Source organism: Xiphophorus hellerii, chromosome 22 (genome assembly GCF_003331165.1).
Source record: "Xiphophorus hellerii strain 12219 chromosome 22, Xiphophorus_hellerii-4.1, whole genome shotgun sequence".
NCBI classification, from domain to species: Eukaryota; Metazoa; Chordata; class Actinopteri; order Cyprinodontiformes; family Poeciliidae; genus Xiphophorus; species Xiphophorus hellerii.
In genome coordinates, this window is record NC_045693.1 from 16,521,059 (window position 1) to 16,543,534 (window position 22,476).

General features: G+C 39.1%; 3 protein-coding genes across 5 annotated transcripts; 1 reads left to right on the top strand and 2 right to left on the bottom strand.

The window, feature by feature from the left end:
• Positions 1-228: 228 nt before the first annotated feature.
• Positions 229-3,744, bottom strand: trmt2b (tRNA methyltransferase 2B). Of its 2 annotated transcripts, none has more exons than XM_032553170.1 (2): positions 2,170-3,461; positions 229-1,432 (listed from the first exon to the last, which is right to left on the bottom strand). In XM_032553170.1, exons 1-2 carry the CDS (start codon positions 3,034-3,036, stop codon positions 824-826), a joined length of 1,476 nt encoding a protein of 491 aa, XP_032409061.1. In that variant the 5' UTR covers positions 3,037-3,461; the 3' UTR covers positions 229-823. The 2 variants fall into 2 exon arrangements, with proteins under 2 accessions (XP_032409061.1, XP_032409062.1); XM_032553171.1 differs by having other exon boundaries at positions 486-1,432; positions 2,404-3,744.
• A 111-nt stretch (positions 3,745-3,855) lies between these two features.
• On the top strand, positions 3,856-11,592 carry dnajb12a (DnaJ heat shock protein family (Hsp40) member B12a). The gene is made up of 9 exons (XM_032553173.1): positions 3,856-4,020; positions 4,346-4,520; positions 6,941-7,086; positions 7,166-7,336; positions 9,232-9,311; positions 9,402-9,511; positions 9,595-9,767; positions 9,897-10,039; positions 10,976-11,592. The coding sequence occupies exons 1-8, from the start codon at positions 3,888-3,890 to the stop codon at positions 10,016-10,018; spliced, it is 1,110 nt and encodes a 369-aa protein (XP_032409064.1). The 5' UTR covers positions 3,856-3,887; the 3' UTR covers positions 10,019-10,039; positions 10,976-11,592.
• Positions 11,593-12,781: 1,189 nt separating this feature from the next.
• On the bottom strand, positions 12,782-14,483 carry LOC116712690 (DNA damage-inducible transcript 4 protein-like). Of its 2 annotated transcripts, none has more exons than XM_032552506.1 (2): positions 13,823-14,483; positions 12,782-13,613 (listed from the first exon to the last, which is right to left on the bottom strand). In XM_032552506.1, exons 1-2 carry the CDS (start codon positions 13,929-13,931, stop codon positions 13,108-13,110), a joined length of 615 nt encoding a protein of 204 aa, XP_032408397.1. In that variant the 5' UTR covers positions 13,932-14,483; the 3' UTR covers positions 12,782-13,107. The 2 variants fall into 2 exon arrangements, with proteins under 2 accessions (XP_032408397.1, XP_032408396.1); XM_032552505.1 differs by having other exon boundaries at positions 13,799-14,435.
• Positions 14,484-22,476: the final 7,993 nt, after the last annotated feature.

Here is a 22,476-nt window from a genome sequence, read left to right on the forward strand (position 1 = left end):
CTTTAGTGAACTGGAATAAGTGGGATGAGCTCATAATCATAAATCAGATGATTTATGCGAGTCTTGTGACTAAAAGAATCTGGAGAAGAGGTAATGGCACCCTCTATTGTATAAATGTGGGTACTGCCTGTCTGGAGCAGACTGAAACAGGGTTTAATGCCATTTTATTCCCTTTATTGCATATTTGCTGCTAATGCTGCATTAGTGAGGCTAAAGAAAAACAAGACATTAAGAGCTAAATCAGCTTTAAGATTTGTTAACGCCATTACTGTTGGTTGCATGAACATAACCAAGTATGGAGAAGCAGCATTCAGTTTCTATCAACCACAATTCTGGAACAACCTTCCAGAAAACTATTAAACAACTGAAACACGGAGTTCCTTTAAATCAAGGATAAAAACTCACATGTTGTTAGCCTGAATATTAGCTGAGACAACATGAATATTAACATTGCAAGTTATATCACAAATATGAGATGAAAAACCTAAACAATATATTCATTTTTATTTGATATCTGCCAGTTTTGAAGCTCGGGCTGGAAATAAAAAGAAGGAAATCCACCGTACTTGTCTTTGCTTACATGTGCAATAAAACCAAATCAATGAACAAACATTGAGCAAACATTATCATGTTTGCTCAATGTTTGTTCATTGATCATTGAGCAACATGTTCATTTAAAAACATAATTTAAAGCATCTTTATATCACCACAGAGTTCTGAAAACATACATATTAAAATAATGTAACAATAAATTCATCTGCCATAATCTACCATTAATCCAGTCAGGCTAGTTAAGAAAGGAAGTACGAAAAAATGACACGCGCTACCTCTCAAACAGAAGCACCAGTTCACAATGAGGAGTATGTGGGAACATGTCCACAGGGACAGCCAGAGTGGGAGAAAAAGCGTCTCCTGTGAGCTTCTTTTCTTGATTAGGAGCACAGCAAAGCTCCTTGAAGTTCCTCATCGCCTCTCCGTCCGGCTTACAGGACACATAGACCAGTCTGCGGATAGCCTCTTGGTTTCTCAGCGCTCTGACTACTTTGGGATGGAGGCCCGCTCGAGACGGATTCACCACAGCGGTAAGGACTCCGGGTGCAGAGCTCAACTGAGACATGAGAGCAGGGAGCACCACCTCCGCTTTACCAGGGAGAAACTCACAGTTTTCTACGTTATTGAGAGCGGCGTTGTGTGCGGCATCTCTCACCGCCTGCTCTATGATCTCAACACCGATAACCCTGTCCACTCTGGGAGAAGAGATAATGCCGATGGCGCCTGTGCCGCAGCACACGTCGAGCAGAGTACTTCCTGTTTTTGACTGTGCTGCTCCTGGGACACACAGGTCTCTGACCGTGTTATACAGCACCTGAGCAGCTGCCTGGTTCACCTGGAAGAAAGCATCGGCAGATATGCGGAACTTGAAGCCCAGGACCTGCAAAATACATACAAGAACAGAAACACATCAGATCGGACAATACTTTCTCTTCAGTGTTTAATAAGTATAAGAGAACCTGAGTCGAAAATGGACCTGCAATCTAAACGTACAGAGTCTTAAGTTTTCTGCAGTAGCTACTGTTGAATTTTGAAACCTGATATAAGAATTTTCTGTTCCCTCAATAAAATGTTATAATGGATTTATTGCCCAGTTCAAAGTCCACCAGTGTGTAATTGGTTATACAGTATAGACACCTGCCAAATCAGCTAGCAAGGATGCTGATGTAATGATAAGACGAGATGATGTCCATTTGTGGTTGAAGCACACTCATCTTGTACTTAATTTAATAAGAAACATCTTTAATTTTGTGCCTTGAGCATTTTGTACAACTATGCAAAATGACAAAGTAAAAAAAACTGACTGTACATATTTAAGTTTTAAGGGATAAGAAAATCTGAGTATACTGCATTATGAACATATTCAGGCTGCTCAGGAAAACTTATTTAGTGATTTTCTCAAGTATTTCCTTCTCTATAACAGTTTGACCAGGAGTTGTTTTCCTATCACTTCACCATTATGTAAAACTTATATAAACTCCCATTAAAACATGTTTTAGTTGGGTGTTGTAGACGTGCCAACATGTGGAAAGTTCAAGGGTTATGGATACTTCTGAAAGGAACTGCAGAGTTTGAGCAGTAAACTTCCAGATTCTGGGTAAATCCAGAATATCTCACCTCCTCATACAAATATGGCTGACCGTGCAGCAGCTGGTACGGGGATTCCTCATGCGTGCAGCGAGTCATGGTGCTTTCCTGGAAGAACAGGGAGTCTAGCTGACAGGCTGACCCAGGACCCCTTGAGAAATACTCCACCAGCTCAGCCTTATGAACAGCCATTTCTTCTGCGGTCATCATCTGTGGGTGGAAATACACTATAGCCATGGTGTGTCCCTGCGCATTGGTCCTCACGGTGACCTCTCTCCAGTGACCCCCGGTGTGGAACAGCAGGCAGGGCTCCAGAGAGGACTGGCGGATGAAGTCCTGGTAACATCTGGCTACTAGTGTGTGCTTCTCCGGCATGTTGAGCAGGTGATCTCCGTTCACACAGACAATGTTTCCCCGACTGGCCGTCCCTAGGTAAAATCCAACTGTTTTTGGATTCCCATCCACTCCTCTGTTGACTGAAAACGTGGATTTGTTGCGGTAGCCATCCCTGACTGGGGAGGGCAGAACAGGCAGGACAGGGAAGTTGAGTTTAGCTGAGGCAGGTGCTGGTAAACCTGACCTGGGATCAGGTGAAAGAGATCCTGAGAGTTCAGACAGGATCCTCCGATGATTGTTCTGCTTGAGCTCCAGCTGCTCCTCATAGCTCAGCCTCCAGAGAGGAGTGACCGCATCGGCCAGCCTCTCCTCCCAGGACAGGTCGTCGGTCCAGGCCGCTTTCTTCTGCCGTCTTCTCCGTCGTTTCTGCGACCCCGACCCCGCTGTCCCTTCGTCAGCCGGACTAACGCTAGTTGAAAACAGCACGCAGGATCTCCTCGGATAAAATATATTTGGTCTGAAAGCCATGACTGACCTGCAGCATTTCGCGGTTAAAGACATGTTTCCGAGAAAAGTGCGAGACTATGAAACATTGAAAACTCACAATAAGAACTGCATCAGAGTCTCGGGAGCTTGGAAAACATGCTTCAGATCCACACTAACTTCTTGTTTGAAAGTCACCTTTTGGCGCTTTTAACGCCACCTACTGGACTGGAGTGTGAACGATGAGCAAAAAAGGAAAACAGCGCGCGTGTTATTCCTGGTAAAATAGTCTTACGTTGTTAAATTAAAGAGACTTCAACTCTAATTTATGATCAACAATTCTTTAGAAATAAATATAAATAGCCCAATGTATATTTGAATTTCAATTGTATTTTTTCCTTTAAAATTCGCATATGCCTATATAAGATTTTATCTGCTCAATTTATCTGTTTCTTGTAAAACAGTGCAAGAAATAGAAAATATCCACATTCACCATATTAAAAGATGGAAAAAAATTGTGACACGGGCATCAGTGATTAAACCTTTTGTCCTTTTAAAAAACTTTTCATTACAAACTCCATTGTCATTTCAACAGTTGTTTTGATAGTTCATTTTGCTGCAGCTAATTTGATCACCCTTAACTCCAAGGTGTACATGACTCAATCTTATGAACTTATGAACACTTATTTTGATAAGTGTTATTTTGATAAGAAATTCAGCTAGAATTTCGTAAAAAAAAATGCTTTATTTATTAATGCATTAAATTAATTCATGCGTTAGTTAATTGGGGTTTTTTTATTATTATCTAACTAAAAAACACTTCAGTATGGAATAAACAACGTTTTGTTACGTCTATTTTCCCAGACCGAAGGTGAGTCGACGTCATTTCCTTGCGTCCCGGGGCAAGTAAACATTTCCGCTGTGTCGCGATGGACTCAAACAAGGACGAAGCGGAACGTTGCATTAAAATAGCATTAAATGCAATCGGTAATAATCAGCCGGACAAAGCCAGAAAGTTTCTGGAGAAGGCTCAGCGCCTATTTCCGACAGATAAGGCTAAAAGTAAGTCGAATAAACTCCTGTTTGCGACGCTATCTAATGTGGAGGGCCAGAGCTGGCAGACCGAACAAGCTAATGCTAACATAGCTGTCATTAATAGATACAGGCCGTAACTGGTACTTGTAGTTTTTTTAAAGCTACCACCAATTGTTTATTTAATATTTTTACTTGTTTGTAACCTTAAATCGAGCTTAACTTACTCACTGCTGGTGCTGAAGTTCTCTGTAACGGTAGCGATGCTAAATGTTAGCGTTCTAAAGCAGCGGATTAACTCAAAAGGCAAGCAACTTAAAACGGCAGCAAATTGGTAATGTGCGCCCTCTTGCAGACCTGTTGGAGTCATTAGCGCAGAATGGGAAGCCTCCAGACGAGAACGGCAGTGCTGTAAACGGAGGCGGACCCGGCCTGAGACACCGCGGCGAGAGAGACGGAGCTAATGCGTCTCAGGGCCCCTCGGAGTCCGATAAATCTTACACAGCAGAGCAGCTGGAGGCGGTCAGAAAGTGAGAGCACATTTATTTTTCTTTCCGATGCGTGTTATTATCTTAACCACAAGCGGTCTGGTCATATGTTAACACGTATGTTGACATATTTGCAGTGTTTATTCTCGTGTTAGTGATTTACAATGCTGAACTTCATTTCCTGGTATATTAGCGATATTTTTATCAAAAGAGTTGTGATTCAGGTCAAACTTTTCATCCGAACAAGTATTCAGAGGAGGGCAACTCCAGGCCTCGAGGGCCGGTTTCTCTACTTCAACACACCTGAGTTAAATAATGAGGTCATTAGCAGGACTCTGGAGAACTTGACTGCACTTAGGAGGTGATTCAGCTATTGGATTCAAGTGTGTTGGACCAGGGAGACATCTAAGAGTTGCAGGACACCAGCCCTGGAGACCAGGATTGCCCACTAATGATTGCACTATCATGTATGTAGAATAAAAATGGACAGAATTTATATAGCGCCTTTTCCATTCATACCGACCTCTCTATGCGCTTTACACTACAGGCATATTCACCCATTCCCACACAAACACACATTTTTACACAAATAGGCAGATCAGTAGGCATCTTGGGGTTAAGTTCCTTGTCCAGGGGCACATGGACATATGATGAGAGGAATCTGGAATCAAACCCCAACCTTCCAATTGTAACACTCTACCGCTCAGCCACAGTTTCCCAAATTAGACTTGGTGTGTTTTAAAAGTTTTAAATATGGGATGATTTAGTTCTTCAGTTTACTCTGAAACATGTGAACGGTTGCGATCCTAAAGCACAAAATATCACGAATATCATTTAAGAAAGATCTGTCTGTAAGTTTTAAAAAAAAAGAAGTCAATCTTGACATTTACAGGACAGAGGAGACCCAAATTGTGGTTTTAATTAAATTCTAAAATACTTTTTTAATCCCAAAGGGAAATTAAATTAAGGTTTGTTGGTACTGGGACACATTTTTGTTTTGGACTCAGGATGCGTTTAACAGTTGGAGAACTGGAGGACTGAGCTTTGAGAGCGGAGTGAAGCTGACACCCCACCCACATCAAAAAATCCAGCAAATAGTCTGAGTGGTTAGTGTTCCGTTTGTGCAGGTTTGTTAAGAAAAAAAATATAAAAAATATATACTTTTTAATATTACAATTATTACAAATATTGAGTATGACTTAAAAATTCTCTAGAGAACAGTGCGTCTTGTGTAACAGGATGAATTTTGTGTCAGTTGGTCACAAGGCAAGATATCTATTTACATTTGTTTCTTAGGAGTGTTTGGTTCGAAAATTTGTTGACAGTCCCTAAGTGAACCTCCGAGCGCTTGAGGAGGGAGCGGTAGAGAACAGCTGGCTGAAATTAGCATTCATAAATCGGATCAACCTTCAGGCAGGTGCTGCTCACTGCGCGGAGCATTAGTATCCAATATCCAACTTGAAAACAACTTTGCTGCAGTAGTTTTAACGCACAAACCTGCACGGAGCACTAACAAAATAGTACACTTTGATGGGGGGCTGGTGACGTCATCGGCCAAAATTCTAACTTTTAATATCTCAAAAACAAAAGCTGCACAAACGAAAATCTTAACAGCATAAACCTGCACAAACGGAGCACTAACGAAGTAGCCCACTTTGGTTTGTTTTGGAGCAAGATGGGGGGATGGTGAACTCTGGATGACCTAAAAAATCATTTTTAATATCTCAGAAACCAAGCTGCACAAGCAAAAATTTTAACGGCACAAACCTGCACAAACAGAGCACTAGTCACTCAGACTATTTGCTGGATTTTTGGGTGGGGTGTCAGCTTCACATAGATAAGTTAGAGACCTCTAATCATTTTTCAAAATTTCATTCAGTTAAGATATTCAACAGAAGGCGATGTTTGATGACTCTAAATTATATTGAGCGTGTCCTATCTATTTCGGTAACTTAACATTATGTTATAACTTAAGTTTTCCTGATCTGTTACCTGTAGGCAGTGGAATGTCTTAACTTCTCAAATGTTTCTAAATAAAAGGAGCAGATGATGGAAATTAACACTGAGCTGAGACTTTGCTTCTATTCACACCCAACAAAAACCTATGAATTACCTGTGAACATGATTATCATTGTTTTGTTTTTTTTCCTTAATCAGCTCTACTCTGTGCAAAGTCAAAGATTATCTATTCAGTGACCAGGTCAAGACAGCCAGATTGCTCCTCCTGAATCATAGGTTTTACTGTCAGCTAAATTCTTCTTTGCAACATCCCAGTATGGATTTTCCAATGGAAACTGAAGTGTGATCTCCGAGTAGTTGCAACACCCCTTGTGGTTCCATCACCTTAGTTGGTCAATTGAGCTGCTTTGTCCCTGACCCCTGCACTTTTCCTTTCTTTTCTTTTGTTTGTTTCAAAGTAAATTCCGTTCATGTCGTAACAGAGACTTTTGTGTTTAATTCAGGATTAAGAGCTGTAAAGATTACTACCAAATTCTGGGAGTGGAAAAGTCAGCTTCTGAGGAGGACCTTAAGAAGGCCTACAGGAAGCTCGCCCTGAAATTTCACCCAGATAAAAATCACGCGCCTGGAGCTACGGAGGCTTTTAAAGGTAAGTTACGTGTCTCCATGTCTTTTCTGTGCCGTTTCTGGGAGCTTGTACTAACAACTCCTCTGTGTGTCTCTTCCAGCCATTGGCAACGCCTACGCTGTTCTAAGTAACGCTGAAAAACGAAGACAGTATGACCAGTATGGGGAGGAGCGAACACAACCAAGCAGACACAGACATCATCACGATTTTGAAGCAGACATTTCTCCTGAGGACCTTTTTAACATGTTCTTTGGTGGAGGCTTCCCAACAAGTAAGTGGAGGCAAAATTATATTAAAAACATGCCAGGGATGTACAGGGCTGCTTCTAAATTTATTGTGTTCTTGGGCAGTGGGGTATTACAACTAAACAGTTCCAAAAACAAACAAAAAAACATTTTTGAACATGTTTCTTCCTCGTAAAAATGATATCCGTTTGGTACTAGACGTCTCTTAGTACATAATAAGAACTTGCTTACACTCACTAATGACACATGATGACAGCTCTAAGTGCAGGTGTTATGGCTGTGCTGCACAGTCAAACTCTACCCCGCAATAAGCAGCAGGTGTTTTTAAGTTACAAAGTTGTTTTTGTATTTGGACGCTCTACCACAAAATATTTCAAAGTGAAATCAAATCAAGTGAGACTATAGGTGTCATTCTTAAAAAAAAAAAGTCTGTGTCTAAAGCTATCATCACATTGGTTTAAATCAGTGCATTTGAACAAACCTATTGCGGTCAGTGGAGTTCAGGATTTTAGTTAAATAGCAGCAAACTTGCTGAAGTGCTGGAGAACTGCTGGTTATATTTCCTGTTTGTTTCCTGATCTTTATAGTAAAGCATTAACGTCTGACAAAGTTACATATGGTCACTGGTATGATGGCCCCTTTTAAGGGAGATAACATATCGCTTGACTTCTAGTGAGAGGATAAAGTAAGAGGCATCTTCAGTACAAAGTGCAATGATGTCAGTGTTCGTTATACCATTATCTTTTTAATGAGCTTTGTTAGCTTTTACTATCAAACATTCTCTGGACGAACGAGGATAGTTAGAACCATTTGACTTGCTGTTTGTTTATTTTTTATTTTTTTGAAGCAATACTTTTTTAAAAAATATTTTGTAACATAATTACAGCTCAGAGATTTGGTACAACTTTGCTGCATGATTCAGCCTGTCACAATAAGTGACAAATCAAATTGCGCCATTCTCTTCCTGTTTGTCTTTCTACCAGACTACGTGATAAAAGGCTTCGCTCTGGTGCATCAGTCTTGACTGACTCCTCTTCTTGTTGCCTTAGCTGTGAACTCTTGCATCAGGCACCTGGTCTGATAGCATGAGACTCCTGCTAGGAGTAGTGAGTCAGAGTTTTTCATATGCAGTGTTCTGTTGTTAGTTTGCACTTTTTGTTTACAAAAATCCTAACTGGCACTTTTGCCTATTTTCCCCATCTGAGACCAACGATTAATGTTTTTCTAAGGGAAATTTTGTTTTCAGAGACTTAATAATCTATTTTATTTCTTGTTTCGGTTGTGTGTAGGTTTTTATTTTAGTTTCATTTTTGTTTTGTTGTTTGTTTAGACCCTTTGGATATTAAAAATGTCTTCCAGTTCTTGTGTCATGTGTTTTAGAAATTATGGTTTTCTTGATCTTTGAGAGGATATATTTGCATTATAATGCTATTACCATTATGTTAGTTGAAATTGTCTCAAAATAGCAATATTATCATCTATTTCAATAATTTGTGGGAGAATTTTATGTCAAGCAAAATTTATCATGACAGGCCTATTCTGTTTTGTTACATATTTAAAGTATAATGACTGGTTGGCCTACAGTTCTGCTGTATGCAGAATAAATGTGCAGCGTGTTCTGTATATACAACAAAATACTAAATATGCAATGCAGTATTTCACTCAAATCAGTATCCCAAAAGTTGCAGTGAAGTCCTGTAGATTTGTAGATTTCTTTAAAGGAATATTTAATATTATTCAGTCAGATAATGATTATGTCCATCCATCTTCTAACAACCTTGTCCCTAGTGGGGTTGGGAGGGGTGCTGGTGCCTATCTCCAGCTAACGTTCCGGGCGAGAGGCGGGGTACACCCTGGACAGGTCGCCAGTCTGTCGCGTGATTGTGTTCAACAACTTTTTTTTTGTTTGTTTTCTTCTCAGGTAACGTCCATGTTTACAGGAATGGAAGAATGCATTTTGCACACCAGAATAGACAAGAAAGAAGAGAACAGCAGAGAGATGTAAGCTGGATTTGCGATACCTTAGCAACGCCTAGTTTGAATAATTGTATACTTTGTCATTAAACGGCATCTCTTTTTCTCTTTGAACAGGGCGGCTTCGCTCTGCTGGTCCAGCTCATGCCCATCTTAATTCTCATCGTTGTTTCTGCTCTCAGTCAGTTGATGGTCACGCAGCCTCCGTACAGCCTTAGCTATCGTCCGTAAGTATGGTGGGGAGGGGGATTGTGGTTACGCCAAAAGTGTTTCAACATCTGTCTGACCTTCCCTGCTTTCCGTTTGTCAGATCAGCCGGACATATTCACAAAAGGCATACGCCACACCTAAAGGTGCCTTTCTTTGTGGGGGACCGTTTCAATGAAGAATTTACAGGCAATAACCTGAAGACTGTTGAAAGAAGTGTAGAAGAAGACTATATCTCTAACCTAAGAAACAACTGCTGGAAGGAGAAGCAGCAGAGTAAGTCTTTTACATTCCCCAGGTTAGCCTGTTGGAATATGACTATATTGAAATACTAGGTTTGGACACTTGGTTTGTTAGACCAAGTATTGTACCTTTGACCTTTGACATGCTGTTTTTGTCTTTCAGAGGAAGGCTTGCTGTATCGTGCTCGTTACTTTGGGGACTCAGAGTTGTACCAAAGGGCCCAGAGAATGGGGACCCCTAGCTGTTCCAGACTATCTGAGATTCAGGTCATACTGGATGGCTAGGAGAGACTTGCCCACACATGGGTATGCTCACTCACATTATTATTATTTTTTTTCTAAGAAATAGCTTTTAATTTTACTCAGACTTTACTCCCACTTTCTTGTTACTCAGAAGCTTTTTCTTCTTTGATTTGCCTTTCCTTATTTTATTCATTCACCATAATTAACTGAAACACCTCAGTCAGCTTTTTTTCTATTAACGTGTTAATGCTGCTGCAAGCAGGAACCGACTCCTGATACTGAAGGGTCAGCTCTGTTTTTTGGAGGAAAAACGTCACCTGATACGTCACTTTCATGGATCTTGAGCAAGGGTCACATTTTTGCAAAACGGTGATTGTTGGGTTTTGTTTTTTGTTCTGAAAAACAGACTTCTGACTTAGGTAATAAGTTTACAAACCTATGAAACTTTAAAAGTAGCGTCTTGCTATTTGAAGGATAAAACTCCAGATGTTTGCTTGTTAAAGCTGCCTTTAAATAAATAGAATATCGTTGAAAATGAATTTGTCTTAACAGTACAACTAAACAAGTAAAACTTATTTAGATTCTTTAAACACATATGTTAATGTATATAAAGTATTTCTTTCTGTTCATTTTGATAATTGTCTTACAGCAAGAGAAATTAGATTTTTTTTTTTTATTAAAACAAATAAAAACACTATTTTTATAGACCTACATAATCATGGTAAAGACTGCTGCCTTGACCGTTGTCCATTGACACCCTCCACATGGAGTGCAAGCCTTGAAAGGTCATTGTAGGAAACTGACCCTTTAATATTATCTCTAAGCATGTTCATAGAAAGCAGAGTGGAAGGAAAAAGTGTGGTAGGAAGAAAAAAAAGGCATTTTATTTATGTTTTTTGTAGCTGTTTTGCCTATGTGTGTCATTGCTGTTGTCACAAAATTCCAGATCAGTATTTTAAGGTAATTATCTAACTCTTGCTGGTGTCTCTGTTTTTATAGTTCATCGGTACTTGAATCTACTGGGAAGAAATGTGTCTGAGCCCACTCTAATTGGAGCATATTTCTGCAGCAAACCAAGAGAATATTAACAAGCCTTACACTCTGTGTGCAGAGGCGCCTCTTTAAGGGGCCTCCCTGCCACTACATCCACTTCCTGTAGAGCTGCGAGAAGCTTCGAGCTGCCTGCTGACATTTTCTTCCTCTCCTGTCTCAACCAGTGGTGAGAGTCCGACGGGCGTCATGGCGGAAATTGAGCGTGCTATCTGTTTGAATGATAAAGAAGGCTGCTGAGATTAGCTTCCTCTGTCCTGATCTTTTTATTTTTTATTTTTCCTGAAGAAACCTGAAGGTCTTTCTTCACAGATAAGACAGTCTGAGCCACTCGTGAGGAATAAAAAGTTTTTGTCATTTTTATAGTTCTTACCGATGTAAATACTCATTTTACTTAACAGTGCAGGGGATGGTAGTCATTTACAAAACTGTTTTGTGAATTTGCTTGTAGCCTGTTGGATCATAACTAGTAACAATTGTTGCACAAATAAAAGGAAAGCATATTTATTAAATTAACAACCTAAAATTCTATACATTTATTTGAATAAAAGTTGTCCAATGATTGACTGGTGTCTTGTTTTTAAACTCTCTTTTACAAAATCTATGTATGAGACTTTTTAGTGGGTATTATGTAAAATAGATTTTTTTTTTTTTTTACTTGATGTTATAATGTTATTCCCTCATCATAAACATACCTGGATAGTTGGCTTGACTCTTTCATGCATGTTTGTAGAAATTCTGTAATCTCCCATGGCAACCATTATGGGTTACCTAAACGCTTGCTCTCACTGAGCTTCGCCTTCCACGCACAGCTCTTCGTTGGAGCTGCGGTCTCACAGAGCACCATTTCCCCGCGACTCCCCCTCTTATTGCTTAAGTCCAGCGGCGTCAGTAGTTAGCAAACGCCTGGTGAAACTGCGCATCTGCTGAGCTCATCATGCAAACTACTTCTCAGTACGTTTCTAAGAACGATGTTAAAGGCTCAACGGAGGAACTTTGGAGTCTCTGAAAGAGCAGGAGCTTCTTAAAGAGACAAGATGTTAAATTACAAAGTCAACTTGTTTTTAAGTCACATTTGATTAAAAAAAAAAAATTAAGAGCTGAAGGTAAAAGTTACTTGATTGTCCCATAAAATGGCACTGGACTTGTGAAATACATAATAGTCCTTAAAAATTGATCACTCATTTGAAGATTTTGAACAGTTGAAGTTTTAGAACTTGGGACCTGCATTTTATTAAATTGGGTTTTAAATATACTTTTTTCATTCATTGGTTGTCAGTCTTAAATATTTGGTTTATAAAATTAAATCATTGTCCTTTTAGGTTCTAAGACTTGAGTATGCTTAAATTCACCATAGTATGACAGATTTATTTATATAAATTTAGATCATAATGTTCTTAGTCTCCCAAATGTAATCCTTGGGACACTAAGATGAAGACATAAGTGTGACCAGAACTGCAATGCTAGGTCCTATTTGTTTTCATTTATTTATTCAGTTTTTCAATAAATAAAAGTATTCTGCAAAGTAAATATAGGGTACTAAGTGAGTTCTTAAATATAAAATGTGCTTTAGTCTTGACATTTGCAGAAACCCTTTCAAAATTATGTACGCTAAGTGAATTTTGAAGGCTTCTGATTTTTCCACCTGACGGAAAGGAACAAAGGAGACTAAGCATTGGAAATACCCTATAATATAATGTAGTAAATCCTGAATTAAAATAGTGTGAACAAAGAAATGAAATAAGCATCACAGAGTAAAGGAAAATAATTTATTCTCTCATAATCTTTTAAGATACAAAACAGTTTCAGGCAGGTAATATGTAATACTAGAAGACACATTCCCTTTAAAAAGTGGAAATCCACATTCATATAAAAGAAAAAGGACTCGTGTTCAGACACCTGCAATCAGGCGAGTAGCTGCCATGAGATAGTTTGGTCCTTCGATTTACCACATATTACAATTGTTTTAGGACCTTGATGTCAGTGCAATTAAAGTTGTTGGGTCTTTTTAAGTGAATCTGCAGTAAAGGTGGATTAAAAGCAGTTCAGTTCGTCTAGAAAGGCACATAAGTGCTCTTGGGTTAGCGGCATTCTTCAATCAGCAGTTCTGAGCTGTACAGTTTCCTCTTGATGGCCCTGAAACTCCTGCTCAGCCTCAGGGTTTTGTGGTGCCTCAGAGACATTGCCGACGGAGGCTTTCCACCTTTGAAGAGCTTCTTCACCCTGGGCCACAGTCCTCCGGACTCGAGCCTCAGAACCAGGGTCACATGGAAGGTCGGGACCAGGCTGGCATCTACTGCTATTTGATCCACAGTGCACAACAATCCCTGATCCCCCCTTTCCACACACAGGTCGATCATGGCCCCCCTCAGTCCGCAGGGCTCATTGACTGCCAGATGGAGCAGCTCTCGGCTGATGTTGTACATTAGACGGTCGGGTTGGATGAGTTTGGAGCAGCACAGGATGGGTGACGCATTATTAAGGCTTCGTGTGATTGTGCCCACCACCTCTGCAGCCAAGGTCTCCTCGAGGGGGTAACAGAAGAAGCTACTGTCGGACTCCGACAGGGATAGGTCTGCCACAGATCCTGGAACAAAGATAAAAATAGATTAGATCAACTTTATTTTTATTGACCCCAAGGAGCAGTTTGCTTTGCATTTATATGCAGAATAGTTCAAGTCTGAAATAAAAAATTTTAAAGATGCAAAAGGTTTTCATTTTGCTGCTTTTGTGTTTTTCCAGAAAATAATAAAGAAAACTAAACATACTCACCGGTTTCACTCCTGCAGTACTGACCTGCTGAGGGCCTCTGATTGAGCCCCTTCAGCTCAGTCAGCTTCTGCAGCAGGTTGCTCCAGGACAGCCTCTGGGAGCTCCTGCCCTTTTGGTTGGAAGAAAAAGACATTTATAAAACAAATGCCTTATTCCCAAAAGAACAAGAAAAAAAAGAGCAAAAAGAAAGAAGTGCGATGGTGGCTGTCACAGATGGTCCTTCTCCTGCTCCTGAGTCGGATCAGCTGGGAAACACACTCTCTAACAATGGGACAAAGCTTTAAATACCTACGCACGCTAGCCCCGTCCATCTGATTTCTTAGCCAATGAGGTTTTAGCTCACGTCCTCAGCGCAGTATCCTGCCTGGTTACCGTTGTTATCCCTTTGAGATACCCTCCCCCACGGCTGAGAGGCAAGCGACGAGCCCCACAAATCTCATTCTCATAAGTTGAACTCTTGATCATTTTATAGTTGGACATTAATCCGTCCTGGACAGCGAATTTACAGACGCCGCCTAGAGTAAATCTCGCAACACTGAAATCCAGTCAGCACAGAGCAGAACTAGAAAAACACGGTGGAAGACGCAGCTGATGAATCAATTGTTGTGAATAGTTGCGCGAGGCACGTATTGCACGTAGAGCCCGTTTTTTTGTTAATGGACAGAAGGAGGGGGGCTCCGCCTTTCTACTGGCAAATGTTAACCAGCTCAGTTGCACGTTTACAAACGGCTCTGAAGTAAACAAGGAGTCTTATGGTGAATCTAAAATAAAGTCTAAAGCGACTGCAGGGACAGATTATTCCAGAATATTCCAGAAAGTACAAATCTTTCTAGAAAACAAGTGCAGTCTTCATGGCTATCTCATTCGGATGCATTGTTTTATTTTGGTTAAAACAAAAACATAAATGAAAATATGGGAAAACATTTCATCTCAGAGAGCCTTTCTAAACCAAACAACCAAACTTTATGAGTAACTCCTCTAGTTCTTGTCATTTAGCACGTACTTCCATTCAACCCCCCTCCCCTGCCCTCCAAGAAAATAAGACTCAGTCACTTCTGTTTGGATAGTTCTCTCCTCCACCTGTTTACTTTACATGGGTTTCCCTTCTGCTTTCATGGGAATTGCTTACATCTTTGCACACTTAATGCATTGCAGAAGAATATGTTTGGTGCTGTAAAAAATTTTCTGCTCGCTGATTTATTCCTGTGTTGCTCTTACGTTGTTTCAGAGTGGCGAACAACTCTCTGTCTCAAACAGAGATAAACTTAGAAAATACAACATTCTTTATTTATGGTAGTTTAAAAACAACATGGTCCTCCTTTATTTCTAATCAGCCAGAAATTTAGGTTGGCCTCCAGCTCCTGAGATGCTCACCATTGTTTCAATGTTTAATCCAAAATAGCTCTCAGTGTGGTTCACTGGAGTCCTAAAGTCTTAAAACAGAATCCAAAGTGTGGCCCAGAGGCCATTTGTGGCCCCTGGACTGCAATTCAAAAATTATGCAAATCTTCCAGTACATGGGGTTGATGCAGTTAAGATTTTTTGGTAACACTTTATTTGACAGGGTGTGCATGAGACTGACATGACACTGTCATAAACATGACATGACGCCTGTTATGAACATGAAGGAGTCTTTATGAATGTCTATGACATGAAGTGTGATTTGGTAAATAATGACGCTTTTAATGCAAAGTTGCTCTAAAAGTTGCACTGAAAGTCCATTAAAAGTGCCAACTTTGCATTAAAGTATCATTATTTACAAAATAATACAAAGTTGGCACTTTTAATGAAATTTGAATGCAACGTTTAAAGCAACTTTGCATGTGTCATTGTTTACCGAATCACACTCATGACAACAGTCAATCATAAAGACTCCTTCATGTTCATGACAGGTGTTATGTCGATGTTTATGACAGTGTCATGTCAGTCTCATGCACACCCTGTCAAATAAAGTGTTACCGATTTTATTTTTAATTTTAATTATGGCAAAATATTATATACAAATGTAAATGTTCTTTCAAAATTTAAATGGGGGGCGATATTATGTAAAATTTACTTTTTGGAGCTTTATATCACGTTATAATGTTTTTATTATTTATTTTTTCATGCGCATCTGCTGAGTTCATCAGACAAACTAATTTTCAGTCTAATGCCCCTAAAATCGGTTGTAAACGGCATGATGAAAAGCAGTGTCGTACTGAAGGAGGGTCAGGAAAGAGCAGGAGCCTCTTAAAGAGACAGAGGCGTAAAATTTGAAAGTCAAATTTCTTTTAAGTTATGTTTGATATATGCAGGATTTTTATGCCAACGTGGTAACATAGTTAACTCATTGTTAATTGATTGCATTATAAGCTCAAACAAAGTGTGACCAAAATACTTTTCTTTTTGCTGAGAACAGACTGAATTGTTTTCTGCTTTGTTCAAGCGAGTCCAAAGAAAATAGAGACCTTTCCCCTAATAAGGCAAACAAGCAAATCTCTGTAGACACGTACACATGTTTCTTGATAAAAAAAAAAAATCAGGCTATTAAAAATTGCATGCAATTGTAAAACTTGGTGGGGAAAATATCACAATAGCTTTATGTGATTAAAATATTTTTTAAATACATATATTTTTGGCTTATGAATACCTTCTCCTTGACAATTTTGAACCGCATGAGAAGAAGTATGGACACCCCTGCCCTACGGGTCTTTCTACAAAACTATTCAAATCCGGACTGAAAGGTCTTTTCACCTGTCAGTTCTTTATACAAGGAAAGAGACAGTGAGGGGGGTTAAAGTCAGTCTACTGGCTTTACTTGTCTAAATTGTTCAGCGAGGTACTCACAGCCCCTGTATTAGCTTTTGAAAGGGAAAACTGGCTTCCTGACTTAAGTGTATCAGGTAGATATTCCAGTTGGTCTGTGCTTCCAGCTAGCAGGTGAATCTTTAGTGAAAACATGCAAGAATCATTGAAACACACAATGTTTGTCAACAATTCCCCTCTGGAGATATTGGTGTCCCAAGACAGAATGGATCCATGGACTTCAGCTAAGTATTGTTTTATCTCTAGCTGCTATGAATACAAACAGATAAAAACTGAAATGTATCAAACCCCACCAATGTGCTTAATCTTAGAGAGTTGACACTTATTTTCTCTAATAAGTTCCCAAACTTTTCCACTTTTCATCTCCTTCCATTGATGGTGTGATTTTTGACAGATAACATTAGTGGAGGTGACCACTGGCTTGATTTGTGATCTATATTTAGGGTACCTCCTGGATTAAAGACAGTTATGGTGAGTTTCAGGAAGTTTCTTCTGTAAATAATGGAAAACGTTTCTTCTGTGATGAGTAAATAACTCATCACTCAACTGTGATGAGTAAATAACTCATCACAGTTATGGTGACTTTCAGGAAGTTTCTTCTGTAAATAATGGAAAATTGTCTTTGTAAGTTTGTAAGCCAATGACAGAAGAAGAATGTGCTTTTCTTAGCAAAAAAGAAAAATGTGGAATAAATTCCACATCCACATCTTTATAAAAATATTGCTAAAAATCTACGTGGAGCAAACACCACACAAATCAAACATTTAAAAGAAAAATAACACCAGAATCCATATGTGTAGAAATCACTTGTTTCTTTTTTTATGTTGAACTTTAGAGACTTATATTAGATTTATCATTCTATAATCTCTCATTCTCATTAGCAACAATCTTGTGAATTAACATAAATTAAACACAGTGGAAGAGAAATAAAAACACTTGTGTTTTAAAACCAGCGTTCTTTAATAGCTTAGATGGGATGGTTGAAGTGGCAAATTTACCACAAGGTGGCGCTGAAGTGCTTGCTGATGACGTTTAAAGCACCTTGTGACTGCATGTGTTTTGTTTTGAGTAGCTGAGATCATGATCAGGATACAACCCCGGTTTATCATCCAATTTGTATGTTTAATTAAGGTCAGACCTTGTTATCATTTTACACTTCTTATCTTTGTTTACCTTCATTCTGTTATGAGAAAAAAAATGTAAACGTGAAAAGGGAGAGACTGTTTTGCAATTCATATTAGCCTTGGAGAGCTGTTTTTCTGGGCAGCCTGAGCTGATGTAATTTATGTGCGCTGGATCTCCGGCTAAATGGTTATGTATAAAGACAGTTTCTACTGAGCAGTTATTTACTCAAACCTGAATGTAACAAAGAAATAAATGTAATTTTTGGACCATATGTCTGCTTCTTTTTCAACCTTTGTATAAAAATGCCAACATTAATTCAGATTTCAGTGGTTTTTATGTGTTTTTTTAATAGTTGTGAGTATAGCAACAACAGGGTTCTGTAATAATGAGGGGATTATTTAAACAAAGATGACAGTGAAGCTTTCCATCTCCTTGTCAAATACCTCATCTTGTAAGCATGTCATTTCTCTGTCATATGATTCTCTTGTTTGTCATTGGATCCTTCAATGCTGGATTCAAGACTCTCTGTAGCTTTACGAGTCTGCATCACCCGGAGCTGCAGCTCGAACAGAATTACATATAGGTTTTGATTTATTGCTGGAGGAAGCAGAAAGAGAGCAGCTCTCTCAGGGGAGGCCAAACTCTGATGTGTGGCAATTTTTGCTGAGGTGTGCTCTTCTTTATCAGAGCCCTAACATTTTTACATGCCATTTTCAAACGGGCTTTACTCCAGATATTAGCCCATTTCTAGATTAATATTCTCTTTTTCCTATATCACTATGATAGAATTTGTTTTAAATATAAGCTCAGACTTAAAGGTTTTCACAATACTATAACAACTGTATTGTGAAAGTTACACCACAATGTTACCACCTTATGTTTTGCTTTTTTCATTGCTTTCACAAATAAGTCAAACAAAATTACCGGAAAAAAAGCCCTTTTATGTTAAAGTACAAAAGTTCTGCAAAACAATGACCCTTAAATTAAAACCTTAAACAAAAACATAAAAGACATTAGAAGTCCTGTTTGCAGTTTGCCAACTCATGTGGAGGACAAAGTGAACAAGAAGATGTTCTGGTCTGATAAAATCTAAATAGATGTTTTAAGGCTAAATGCAACTTTATATGTTTAGAAAAGCTGACACTCTGAACTTACCATCCCCATGGTCACATATGATAGTGGCTGCATAATGCTGTGTAAATTACTTTTTTCAGCCGAGACGCAGTGCTTAACACAGTGTTATGATGAGCCATTGTCTTTTCACTACAGCAACAACAAACGTCAACAGGAACATTTTTAATAAATTAAAGGTTTGGTCGCATTTTCTACCAGTGTAACATCAAAATCCCATAGGAGATGGATTCATAGTATTTGTACTGCCATTTCTCTGAACAAGTTTCATTAATAATACAAGCCAAAATCCTGTTGGCACATTGGCTGGAGTAAGAGTCCTTATATGCCCTCTACTGGGTAACTAAACATCATTACCTAGAAAAGGAATCATATAATAATTACAAGGTATTCACATATCTGTCTGTCCTTAAGTGAACTACAATCTCCTAGTTTAGAAATATTTGCATTATTCAGTATTGGTGTAATGGTTCAGAACTGCTCAGGACTTAGTTGGCTGCTTTTTCTCCCACTCTCTTTAGCAGCCCTGTGCAAATGTAGCAAAAACCAACACAGCATAAATTCATACTATTGTGTAATCAATGTTAATCTATGTCGTATCAATTTAGAACATCTATTTATACTCATAGGAATTAATATGGATAAGTGTCTGGAAAAGCACTTACCCAAGTCTACTTCTTTGACAAACTAGACTTTAATGGTTAATCTGACTTTGTTGGGTTTTCAAAAACTTTAAGAGGAAAATTTCCTTCGTATTTATATGATTTCTATGCAAACTTTTCAGGGTAAAGGGGGTGAGGATCCAAGTTTGCTCCTTCACGTCTGTCACCTCAAGTTTGACTGGAAGCATATTGCTTGGATATGAGCCTCCCAGCAAACAGGGAGGAAAAAATAAGCTAACTTTATGTTTCTCTTTCTCTGTCAGAACACCACAGAACCCAAAGTATCAGCCGGTTCCTCTGAGAAAACAGTATGGTTCATTTTCCAGCTGTGGCTAAGAGAGGCTCCCAGTGAAATGATAGAAAACACAGTCTGTCAGGGGTTTGCACAGAAAAAGTATATTCTCTTGCATTGCAGGACTAGAAAGGCATGCAGTGTTGATGGAAACCAAATAGAGGATTTTCCCAAAATAGTCTCACTGGACTCAGACAATCAGACTGGACCTCATGGGAAACATTTAGCTTGGTGAAGGTTTGGTGAACTGACTGATAATGGGGTTAGGATGGTCAGTCTCTCACCCTTCTGGAAATCAGAGCCACTCCCAGAATGAACACCATTCCCAGATGAGCACAATACCAGGTATAAAACTCTCCTAGCCCCTTAAATGACCAATCCTCAAGAAGAAGAAGACAATTTTCAAAAAATATCCCAGAAATGTCTCAAAAGCTCTTACAGAAATAGTGCTTAGAAAAAACATTCAAACATAAAAACTACCACTGCAGTAACAGTCAAGTATGAGGATTAAAAATAATTGCAGGTTCACAAGATTAGATAAAAAAAACTCCATGCATTTAAAATATGACACAATCAATATAAATAGATAAACCTACAGATAGTCTTAGAATAATTTCACTCTGAAGAGATAAGAGCTATTGTACCGCAGAAAGTGGAAAACCAGAGATAACACGCTAATGCCTTGTTTCCAAGGCAATATGGCAATTTTGCCGACCTCTGGTACGGCACAGATCGGAAAAATAGCTTACCGAACTGCACTGACTCATGCCATACCACTCAGTGGAAACGAGGCATATGTATGACGCGAGGAGAACTTGGGTGATGAACTGTGGCACATTTTGAGGGACTGAGATTAAACACCTGAACCATCAGCGGTAAAGACATCACACTCAGTTCTGTTAACCAAGCTGCAGCCAGTTACAGTCAAACAAAATCTGCACTGCAACACTTATAGAGATTATTTTGTTTAGTTCGACATTACATAAAAACCACTCACGGGTCTGATCCTTTAAAATTACAGTGTCTATAATGACGCTTTGTGAAAGACATGAGAATTGTTGCTGTGCTCTATTGTTCCTTTTCTGTTGCGAAAACATGACCAAACTAGGACATCATTTAACCCCCTAAAGTTTTTCTTTGACTGATTATTTTTAAATAAAATCTCTGGGAGCAAAGCAGGTTGCAGCTGTTGGAGAGGTAGCCTTAAATAGGTCAGAGGAAGACCACACGTTGAATTCGTTTCGAGACAGGAAAACTCCCAATAACTGTATTGTGGTTATTTGGTTATATTTCATTTCCCACCTGACCATTTAGAATGACTAATGAGCACACACGTGTAAGACTTTTACATCTGTTAAAGTGCCTGCACAAAGACAAGCTCAATTGTGTCCAGAAGGTAATCTTGTCATAGTTACTTGTGCTGAATAAACATATACATGCTTAGCTCAAACCTCTTCTTGTGTCCTTATCTTTCCTCGAACTTGATCAGGTTGAGCCAAAAGATTAGATGACCCCGTGTTGGGCGCCTGCCCTCATTAGGACAGGCTCAAGACACTCCACTGGGGATCAAATGGCATCAGTTAATCCGGCATTTCAGTAACAAGCTGTCGTTTGGTGGATCTCTCCATGGATGAACATAGAGCGAGCTAACATGGTGCAGTGGTGCAAGAAATCACTTTCAAAACAATGCATCCGGCCAAAGGCGTAAACCACTGTTCGAAAAAAATCTGCTGGTGTTGATGGTCAACTTCAAGTGGGCAGGTGTGAAACCTCGTCCAAACAAGCTAGCTCTCATCCACCTGAAAACCTAAGTCTCAGTTCAATTGACAACGAACACCTGAGCTGTTCGCTTTGAAAGGAAATGCAAAGCAAACAGAGGAAGAGATGCGGACATGATATGTGATCTAAAAATGCTTAAATCTTGGATGTCTTATAGTTTCTCCGTCTCCGGCTTATGCAACCTGTCTACTTAGAGTAATGTGCCTCTCTTGCTGCTCATACCAACCAGTTACTTGTGATAGCACCACATACAAGCAACTGGATGACATCCAGTTTGATTCAATGTGAAAATAAACCCAACCAAGTGAAGATGGGAAGTCTTTCGACATTCCTCGCCTAATTATTCCCTGGACTATCTTAGTTTGAAAACATCCCAAGACTAATAAAACCCAAAGAATACATCACAGGCTTAAAGAACAGAGCGAATGTAGAGCTATCACAACAATGGAAGGGTTTAGATCAAATCATATTAATTTGTAGGAATGGCCCAGTCAAAGTTTAGACCTAAATCTAATTAAGAATATGTGGTAAGAATAGCACTGTGCTTTCTGCAGGCGTCCTCCATCCTGTCTGAATGAGCTTCAGCAAATTTGAAAAGAAGAGTGGGATTTTTTTCATTTGGATTTGCTGTAAACTTGCAGTTGTTATCCCAGAGAGTAGTAGTTCCACAATATCTAAAAAGAGAGCTATTAGCAAATACAACACGTTTTAGGTTTTTCTTTTTGTAAAAAAAAAAGAAGCTACATATATATGTTCAAAGTTATTTAGCAGCTTGTAGCTCTGACAGAAAGTGCGCGTAAATCAAAAGTTTTCACGTCGAGAAATAACAAAAGGTGTCTCACAGCAGCCTGAGGGCGGACTCACTTTATTTACCACCGTCAAAC